This window comes from Anastrepha obliqua, chromosome 3 (genome assembly GCF_027943255.1).
Source record: "Anastrepha obliqua isolate idAnaObli1 chromosome 3, idAnaObli1_1.0, whole genome shotgun sequence".
NCBI lineage: Eukaryota > Metazoa > Arthropoda > Insecta > Diptera > Tephritidae > Anastrepha > Anastrepha obliqua.
In genome coordinates, this window is record NC_072894.1 from 6900399 (window position 1) to 6911329 (window position 10931).

At 42.3% G+C, this 10931-nt stretch overlaps 1 protein-coding gene across 1 annotated transcript; it reads right to left on the reverse strand.

Annotated features, from left to right (window-relative positions):
• Window positions 1-501: 501 nt before the first annotated feature.
• LOC129240287 (zinc finger protein 232) lies at window positions 502-2118 on the reverse strand. The gene has a single exon (XM_054875993.1). The coding sequence runs from the start codon at window positions 2116-2118 to the stop codon at window positions 502-504; it is 1617 nt and encodes a 538-aa protein (XP_054731968.1).
• Window positions 2119-10931: the final 8813 nt, after the last annotated feature.

Below are 10931 nucleotides of genomic sequence, written 5' to 3' on the forward strand. Positions count from 1 at the left end.
GCGTTTGGCGAACTTGAACGCGCGAAAACGCCATCCCATCGTTTAAAAACTAATCTTTGGTGTACTTAGCTGCAGAGCAAAACGCAAAACGAAACAAAGCAAAACAAAACAAAACATAAGCATAAAATTGAACCGAGTAGCACAGAAACTTAAACATAACTTTCATAAATGAAAACATATAAATCAACCCTTAACGGCTGCATTGAAGCACTGAAAATATTTACAAGTACAATCCGCCACCCAATCACCCCCAACCCCTAATGCGGCCCACTCACATAGCAATCACTCGTCGCACGCTCGCATACTCCCTCCTCCCGCATCACTGCCGCGCTGCGGCTATTCAGCTACTACTAGTTGTGTCTGCCACCTTACCCACGCTCACTTGCACTTACACTTACACTTCCACTTCCACTTACTAGCACGCGCACACAGACACCACTCGCACCGGCACATCGGCACATCGGCATACCGGCCGTCCTGCCAATCGATGTTCCTGTGCAATCAGTGCGCCAGTGTGGTGTGCTGAATCACCGAGGCACAGTTTCGCAAATTCGTCAACGCTGCCGCCGCAATATTCTCCTCCTCTGTCAAGCCCGTCTCGACGATTTGCAAACGCCCATAGCCCACCGAACTAGTACTGCTGCTCGTAGATCGCACGTCGTCATGATCGTCCACATACTCTATAAAACCGCCATTTGCCGTTGCGTAGCTAACCACCTCCTCTTCCGCAGCCCCGTTGTACGAGTGTATGCTCGAAGCGGACGAAGTTGAGCCGCCAAAAGATTGGTACGAGCTACCCATTACTGCTGTAGACGCGGTTGAGATACCACCATCTGCCACCATAGCTGGTGTCTCCTGCGCGGGTGTGGCGCCACTTGCGCTAATTGTACGCTTCTTGTTGTGGGTCTGTTGGTGTTTGCGTAAGTAGGCGGCACGCTTGAAACGCTTACCGCAAATCTCGCAGGGATACGGCAAATCTGCTGCTTGTTCGACGTGCTTTGGTGCGAGCGAGGTATTGTTTGTAGTGTTGCGATTTTCTTTTCGCGAGGCAGAAATTGCTGATGCACTACCACTATTTGTAGCCGATTTTTTCGGTTTGTGCCAGCGGCGATGCGATGCCAAATTGGCCGGGCAGTTGAACTGTTTGCCGCACTCGGGGCAACGGTACTCGAGCAGCACAATGCAAGCACAGCGATGACGTGCCAAACCGAAGGCGTCGTCGAACTTGATGCGGCACAACCTGCAGATATAGTCGCCAATTACGTTCTTGATTGCAGCCAGCTCAGCCTTGGTTTCCTCTGTGATTTCCACAATGTTGTATTTGGGATCAATATCGCCATTGCTGTACTGCACTGTGCCATCGGTGATGTCCTCTAGCGGGCGTATAATTGTGCCTGACACCGGTGAACTGGTCTCTTCATCGAACTTCAGCTTGCGCGTCGCCTTGTTTTTGGCTGGTTTAGTGGCTGGTGGCTGAGTTTTAACCGTTTTTGGTGCAGTGTCTGTGGCTTTGATTGGCTTAGAGGGAGTGCAATCGCGTTTTGTCGTCGGATGTGTAGCAGTTTTCGCTAGCTTAGCTGGATTCTCACGCGCCTGCACAGCTTTTGGTGCCTCTGCAGCTTTAATCACTTGTTCCGTGGCCACTTCTTCTAGCATAACCGAGTGTTTACGCTTGGTGGGCGTTGGTGGTGGAGTTATGGGTTTGGCAATTTGTGTAATGGTTACAATGGCATCCTCCGTTGCGGGCACAGTTTCTTGCACTACGTATACCTCATTGCTGATGGGCACCAGCGAAACCTCGCTGGAGTCACTAAACACTTGCGCAATCACTGACTCATCACTAGGATCTGGCTCTGTATACACTTCCGTAAATGTGGTAGCCATAGGTACATCGTTTGCTATCTCATCTGTATTCGTGGGAACAGGTGAATTCGGCTTCACCGAAAGATCTAGCGGTGTTTCAAGCTTAGCTTTTAGATTCAGGTAGCGACTGCGGTATTTTGGTGGCAACGAGGCGACCGTTGTTAGCAAGCCAAGGCCGTGTGGTATCTGTCGGGTGGCCATTTGCACGATGCTGTGTTGCGCGTCAGCCGTAGTTGTGGTTGTAATTGTGGCCATTGCACTTGTTGGTGTTGAACAAAAACTCGTTGTTGCACTTGAATGTCTGCTTAACTTAACTATTGCATAACACAACAATAACTATTAAAACAATTTTAGCAACCATTGAGCAAAGTTGAACGATGAAACAAGCAAACAAAATATGTATGTATGTATGTAGTGAAAACAAATTAAACCGAACAAAACGAACAGAATTTAATTGAACAGTGTGTCTGTTATGTTGTTGCTGTGCGCCTTTGGTTTTCTCCTGTCTGGGCGACGTCTATACTGCGAATGACTAACAACACATCCTGGCGCGGCTATTTATGCGCCGTCAACCACACCGTCAGCGTCACCATCGCGTCGCTGTCGCTGCCGCTGTCGCTGGCGCTGCCCGCGCACGCACTCACAATCACCGCCGCCCCAGTCAAAAGGATATCGCACCGAGGTGCAGCCACTGAAAGCGAAATTGAAATCGTACTCTAGCGCATTGTTGTGAATAGCTCACTGTTGTTGTCGTTTTGTTGTGCTATGCTATGTTGAACACACACTTATGTATATATTGGAAATTTCATCCCTCGAAGTCGTTGTCCTTTTAGCCCCTTACGTGGAGTGCAGCGCACAGACAAATGAGCCGGCCTTTCTGCGTCAATCGACCGGCGACAACAGCGGCGCGTTGCTTCGAAGAAAAGCCGGAATCTTTTGTTAGCAATCACACACATTAGTCACCCTTTTTTCCGTGTGACACATACGCAAGCACATAGCGTCAGAATTTGCACTGGCATTACCACATTACCTTCAAGCATAGCGCCGCAGTGCGCGTCTCTTAGCTTTGCGTTGACTTCAGTTTCAGCTGCAACGTCAGCGGCAACGTGAACGCCGACATCAGTGAAAGTCCTTTGGATTGTCGCACTTGGCTTGTTTTGCTGTGTTGCATTTTCATTGTTTAGATTAGAGCTGCTGCCACAGCTCAGCGCTGCAAGTTTTTCTGGTGGGGTAGGTACTGCGCGTTGGCTTATGTTTAGTTGGGTGGCGGTTGTGTGTGCCATGTAACTCGCCCGATAAATGTGCCACATACGCGCTGGTATTGCAATGTGGCTGCTAGCTGGCGGTTTCAACAATACGTCAACGAATGCATGACTTGTCTTTTTGGTAAACAAATTCTACGGATTTGAGTAGTACGAGTATTTCGATTTGTATTGTTTCCTGGTTGCATTACTGTTATTGCTTCACTTTGTTTGGTGGCAGTGCATTATGGTGGACACGTGCGCGTGTAGCAACCAACGCCGGTAGCGTCGTCAATCGTCAACTTGCCACCCCATTCGATGAGTTTTCGGGGCTTTCTCACAAGCGCAACCTATGGTGCAGCAATGAGGCAGTGAAGCAAATAAGCGAAGAAGCTAGACTCTGCGAGTACAATGCGACTCAAAGCGTCGTCAACGCTCTGCGCTTCCCATCGATTTCTTTCTACAACATGTCCGCCGTGTGTACGCGTATGCGGAAGCGCGCCGAGTGTGCGTAGTCAAGTGGGGGTTGCTAAGCTGCACCTTCCGCCCCTGCCACCAACATCAACACTAGGCGTCTTAACACACACACACAAACTTCTCTATGTATGTACAAGCAAGTGTTTGCTATTACGCTCACCACCCGCTCCCATCTCTCACGCTCTGCGCCTTTCCTGATGCGTGTGTTGTGGCTGCTGGTCTGCCATTGCGTCCTTTAGCCTTCACTGCGTGGCAGATAATTCCAGCAAATTCGAAATACCTACTTGGAAACGTTCGATAAACAAACAACATATTCGCAACAATTTCCAACCCTCCTTGGCTGTCAGTCAGCCACACCACCGCAAGCGTATTTTCGTGCATGCAACATGCTGCCCTCCAACCCACCCAAGCGTCAAGTGCTGTTTCACTTTGGCTATATTTAATGCGTTGTAATTTACTTAGAGAGCATCCTTTGGTCGCAAGTTTGTATGAATTCTGCCTAAAGACATTCTTAACATAAATTTGCTCCTCTCGCCCATTCATGTTGCAAGCATCTTACATGCCATTGCCGGTCTGCCAGCCGCCAGCCGCCTTCTGTCTACAGCCCGGTGCTTATCGCCGAATATGGCACTTGTGCTAACCCCTAAGTGCATCCTTTTATGGTAATCTCGAGTGCCGCCTGCCTGCCATGGCGCAATTGTCGCCGTTTGTCCTTCACCATGCGCCACTTGGCTTTCACCTACTCGCTTTGTGCCAGCATCTGCGTTCACAGGTGCATGAGTTTGTTTGCGCGCGTATGGACTTTGAGCAGCGGCAAAAAATAATTAACGTTCGAAATGTTGCATTACGCACCGTTTATGTGGCATAATGCATTTCATGTCTCAAAATGCTTTTAAAAACAAATCTTCCTTCCCTCCGCCGTCGCACAAGACACGGCAACCCTACGGCCACAACCACCGTCATTCTTCTGTGCGACACATCGCACACAAAGGCATCAGGCGTTAAACACACCCTCAGGATGCAATGCAATTAAATCCTTCACTTGTGCGCCCTGCAGCATTCGAAAATGAAAGTCGCAAAATTCTTTCGATTTTGTTTTTAAATACCTCTTTTTATTGTATTTATTTGCATTAATTACATTTAATTTCTCAGATCTACTCGTTAAGGCGAAAATTCGCCAAATTTCACGGTAGCAGCAATCGAAAGCCGAGTTCGCCCTTCAGACTCGTATGAGGACACTTCTTCGTGGATTTAAAGCCTTCACAATGACGGGTTGAAGAGCTGAAGAGTAAAGTTGAAAAATAATTAGCATGGATTTTTTCTTTAATTAAAAGCATTATTTCAATATATAAGCACTCGTACATTTTTAAATCAAAATCTCAGTTCTAATATATTATTTCTTTAATTGAGAAATATTGACAATTGCATACCCAGATGCATTACAAGCGACTGTGAGGTGAGTAGTTGAGTTTAGAGTTATTGGTTAGATAAGTTGATGAGGGCAACTCCTCCAGACAACGAGTTTTCCAATCGTTTTTTGCGACAAACTAAGAGTTTTTATTATCGTAAAATAAATTACATATTAATATTTATGCTTAAAAGCATATACAAAAATTTTTTTAAATACAAAAAAAAAACAAAATCGCGGCGTGAAAGCTGCTCAAACGCGGCTCCTTTAAATCAACAGAAATCAACCGGACAAAAATGTTTCATTAAAATAAGTTATTCCGCTTTGCACTAACCTATTTTTAACGAAAAAAAGAAAAATGAAAATTTGAAGTGAAAAAGAAAAAAATTACACTTTTGTTTCTACAAACAAATTGCTCCAAATATTATAATATTTTTACTGATAATTAATAAAAAACTGGCATGTAAAATTTAAGTTGATATCTTGATTAGTTTTTGAGTTATACATATTCGACAACGCGGAAAAAATCGTGTTTTAAGAAAAACGCGATTAAAATTTTTCTTTCTTACTCATCTTTCGTTCGACGCTCATCAATACACTGGCTTTATAGGGACTTTTTAAACTTTCTTTTAAGAAAGCATTGAAAAGATATTGCTAATACTCGTATTGTAAACGAATTTTAAAGGAAAAAAAATTAAAAATTTGAAAGTCCCTTAAATTAAATTAAATAATTAGCGCGTAAATTTCTGTTAGGTGTCTGGCCGAGCTCCTTCTCCTATTTGTAGTGTGCGTGTTGATGTTGTTCCACAAATGGAGGGACCTACAGCTTTAAGCCGACATAAGCCGAATGGCAAACGCGTTTTTATGAGGAACTTTTTAATGACAGAAATGCACTCGGAGGTTTGTCATTGACTGCAGAGAGGCGACCGCTATTAGAGAAATGTTTTCTTCACTTTGATTTGGTTTCATGCACGGAAATTCGAACCTAGGTACGGCGAGTGGTAGTAACGCACCAATCCATTCGGCTACGATGTCCGCCTAACTAAATAGTATCAATAGGAAAAAACTGTATTGACCCTTAGAGTACGGAGTGATTAGTTTTTCTTTAATAACTCGTAAATAATTTCTTTCTCTCTTTTTCCCTTTAAGCAGTCGAGTTTTATTTTAAATCCTATATAAAAACTTATCGTTTTTTAATTTACTAACAGTCTGTGTAATATTAATATGCCAACTTATAAACAAAACAAAACAATTTTTGTGTGGGGGTCTTTAGTGACCTCACTCCGTCCCTTAAGTATTATCGGCGTCATTGTCACGGCGTTCCTTGAACGAAATGAGACACATGACTCTGTTAATGGCGTAGAAATGAACAGGTAAGGCACAGAAAGGAGGTTAGGATAGGCCGAACTCCGTGATTCTCACTTACACAAATTAAATGTTCCAATGCAGGCAATGCTAGACCTCGGGATGAATTTCTTAGTGGACTTAATGACTTTGGTTCATTTGAAAATCGATACAAATAGTGGATGGCACACATTCGGGCCAAATTAGTATTAAAAAAACCTCAGCAAAAACTATTTTCCAATAAATTGTGTAAACAGGAATTTTGAGTTTAAAAACATAAAAACAAATCCATGATGTCCGATTTTTCTTAAACTTAATTAATTTCTTATTTTCTTAAAAATCGGTGAAATATTCAATGGCGGTTCAATAAGTACCCGTGTTTGATGATAGAGGGCGTTCCTGAGGGAAGTTTGTGTTAGCATCGTGTGCTGTCATCTATCAAACGACGGCAAAACAAATTTCAGACATTGATAGGTTAGTTTGGATTTGGCAACTATTCGAGTAAGTTGTGTTTTGTAATTTTCACTAAGATGGAAAAACAGCAGAATCGTTCGGTAATTCGCTTTTTGTTTTTGGATGGGAAAAAATGCGAGGAGTTAAAAGTAAAGTTGGATACTGCCTGTTGGGACGCTTCGCCATCCATGACCGCAGTTGGTTCAACGAATTTAAACGTGGGCGAACATATATCTTTGATGAAGAACGACCGGGGCGGCCGACAGACGTGATTACCGAGGAAATCATTGAAAAAGTCCACGACATAATTCTCGCTGATCGACGAATGAAGGTGCACGAAGTAACAGAGGACATAGGTATATCGACCGGAACGGCTATTAATATTTTACACGATAAGTTAGCGATGAAAAAAATTTAGGCCCGATAGGTGCCGCGATTGCTCACGGTGGACAACAAGCGGATGCATTAGACGGTTGAACATTGCACACGGGAAACTAAGCAACAATCAAAACAATGGATTTTCCCGGTGAATCTACTTTAAAGAAGGCGAAGACAGACCTATCGATAAGAAAGGTCATAGAGACAATTTTTTTGAATTCGAACGGCGTCATCCTCATGGATTTTTTAGAAAAAGAAAGAACGATCACTGAACAATACTACAGTGACTTATTGGACCGCTTTCAAGAAAAATTTAGGGGAACACGACCGCATTTGGCGGTAAAGAAGGCGATGTTTCACAACGATAACGCACCACCACATTTATCCGAAGTTGTCGCCGCCAAACTGCATGAATTGCGTTATGAATTGCTGCGCGCCCCCGTATTTACCCGATCTAGCTCCTGGCGACTTTTTCTTGTTCCCTAACATGTCGACATGGCTCGTGGAAAAAAAAAATTAGTTCAAACGAGGAAGCATCGCCGAGACAGAGTAGTATTTTGGAGAGTTCGACAAATCCTATTTTTTGGAGGGGTTAAAAAAATAGCCGGAGCATTAAAAGAAGTGTATCATATCAAAATTTTGAAAAAATGGTGTTTTCATTTCTAACACGGGTACTTATTGAACCTGCCTCATATATTCGAAAATTATAAAACACTTATTGCTCGCCCTTAACAAATTTATTCGTTGTATAAGTATTTTTTGCTTCGGAGGTATTTAAGGTTGTGATTTTTCATTGGTTTAGGAACTTACGAATTTTTTAAAAATGTCAAATGAAAAAATATTTTTTCTATATCTTCTTTCATATAACATAAATATAGAAATTTCACAATACCGCCAAATTTTTTATAATTACTTTTGTAGGATAGTTATACAGCCTGGGACAAAAGTAATGGTAACCCACTAAAACACAAATAATTTGAAATGTAGCTACCAAAGTGACCGCTACTCCTTACAAATGTGTGTGTAAAAAGTGAACTTTGTTACAACCAAAGCGTGAGAATTGAAGTTTCAAGAGAAAAAGGGAAGTCTCAGGCTTAGATTGCCAATTTGGTGGATTGTTCGCGGTGTGCAGTCGAATGTGCGGGGACAGAAGCCCACCATAATAAATCAAAAAGCTGACGAAAATGCCTCACTAGTGTACAGGAAGATCTAGAACTTATGCGAGACCGTAAAAAATTCTCTTCTGCTCGTACAGTTGCCCTGTCGGAAGAAATTGGAAAATCCGTTAGTGCGCAAACAGCTAGAAGAAGGCTTCTGGATGTAGATTTAAAAGTATGCAAAGTCAGAAGAGGCCGTAGCTTTCAGAAAAAAAAAATCGGAAAAAAAATTTAGAATCGAACTTCGAACGAGGCTTAGTTTACACCATTTTGAAATATCCACAACTATAACTTCCTTCCCTAGTCTAATTTCGAGGAATTAATACAAATCTTATTAAACGATTTTTTGTTTTTTCATTTCTTACGTTTATTTGGAACACCTGTTGGGACTTTCGTGAGGTGACGGGCTGCCGAGGAATACCATCCAGATTTTTTGATACCCACTGTTAAGCATGGGGCAGGCAACATTACGATCTGAGGCTGCATGGCTGCTAATGGTGTAGGTAAAATGTTCATTTGCGAGGGCCGTATGGACTGTCAAAAGTACATAAATGCATTAGAAACGGTACTTTTGCTCTTGTTAACGTGCATTTTCGGTGAGACTAATTTAGATAGAGTTCAATTCGAGCAAGACTATGATGCTCCATGTCATAAATCAGCGACTAGGATGCGTTGGTTTAAAAACAATAACATTGTTTTGCTGGATTGGCCGCCACAGTCTCCAGATCTAAGCCCCACATCTTAAAACTTAAAATAAAGGAACGACTCGGCCAAAATCGCGTATCGGGCTATCGCGCCAATCTAGAAGAAAAAGAAGATAAAGGAACATAGCATAACATCGAAAAAAAGTGCTTTAATTCACGAGTGCAGCACCATAAGTACAGCCGAACGTGCAAGGCTTGTACGCAGCATTCCCCAAAGGATTGCTGCTGTTATCAAAGTAGAGGGGGGAGCTACTAAGAGTTGAATTTCTTTCAAAAAATTCATCGGAAGAAGGTGGCTGAAGACATGTTTGAGCAAGTGAATTCGGACCCAACGTTTATCCAGAGCATCATAACAGGTGATAAGACGTGGGTATTTGAGTTTGACATGCAAAACAGTCAATGGATGGCGCTATCCACATAAGCCGAAACCCAAAAACCCACGTCGAAGACGGCCAAAAGTGAAAGTAATGCTACTCGTTTTCTTTGATTATCATGGTGTTGTGCACTCAGAATTCGTTCCAAATAGTTCTACGGTAAATAAAGAATATTATTTGGAAGTTGTGCGACGTTTGAGAGAGAAGAAAGGAAGTGCTTAGGAAACGGCCCAATTTGTGGAAAGAAAAACTCCACCATGATAGCGCACCGTCTCACTTGGCTCATATTGTGAACACTTTTTTGACCAAAAACTCGACAAATATCATCGAACAACCACCGTATTCACCAAACTTAGCCCCCTGTGACTTTTTCCTTTTCCCAAAACTTCAATTGCCACTCCGCGGACGCCGCTTTGAGTCGATAGAGGCCATTAAGGAGAATTCGCTGAAGAAGCTGAAGAAGATCTCTTCAAACGCGTTTAAAGGGGCTAATCATTGCCATATGCGTATTGCTTTGAATGGAGCTTATTTTGAAGGTGACAAAATCAATTTAGATGAATAAACAATTATTTTGCGTTTTATTGAAGAATTCTCGGTACTTTTTTGACAAAATGTATTTCAAATTTTCAGTTGAAAATGTCGTACAGAATAAAATGATCCTTGCAAAACTCTTTAGCACAGTTAGTAAAAAGTACTAAAGAATAAAAGTACTAAAAAGTTGAAATGTTTAAGAAAAAAAATGTCATCTACTATTTCCCTTTCCTATGGAATTGCCCTTGCATTACTACGGAGTTGAGAGTAAAAGAAGTAGAAGTTCTGGATTTTACAATATTTTTTCCTACAATGCAACTCTGTCCTGAATATGAGCTTAGCAGCAATTTTGCGTATTTCGGTATTTCCTTAAGCTCACTTTTCGATAAAACTAAAACCAAATTTGACGCTTCTTTGCACACAAATGTGCCTATAATGTCTCTGCATGCCTCTTTCTTTATTGCAAAATAATGGTGCAACAATGCAAAGGTCATTCGAATAGAATTAACGTGTAGCGACCGCAATTTTCATGCTTTGATTAATATTTAGTGCTCCCATTGGACCAGCGCTCGATGGATTCTATGGCATTTTGTTCACGTGAAAAATTAATTGGGCAAACTTCAAATTATATTACATCTATAGTATCTGAGAACATCTTGGTTAATGATTGAGCGGCTTGTGTTTACAAAGATTTTCTGCACAGCATATGCCCGAGCAGAATTGGGTGTTACGCCTAAGAGTATGTGAAAATTAATTTTATGGAGTGCACAAAGTGCAATAAGATGCGGTGCGGCGCGGCGCGGTGCAATGTGGCCCTTCGATTCCCGGGGGTGGATGTTGTAATGAACTTTGAGGCAAACGCCGTTACTCATTAAATAAATACAAGGTTCTGCTATGATTGTACTTGTATGTGTTGCGCACAAAGCTACTGCGAATACGTTTGCACTGCTCAGAAGGGGTCGATAATGTCAAGCAATTTTTATTACTCATGCATACAAACA

Coding starts and splice junctions, on each gene's coding strand:
- LOC129240287 (XM_054875993.1), bottom strand. CDS start 2,118: ATGGCCACAATTACAACCACAACTACGGCTGACGCGCAACACAGCATC.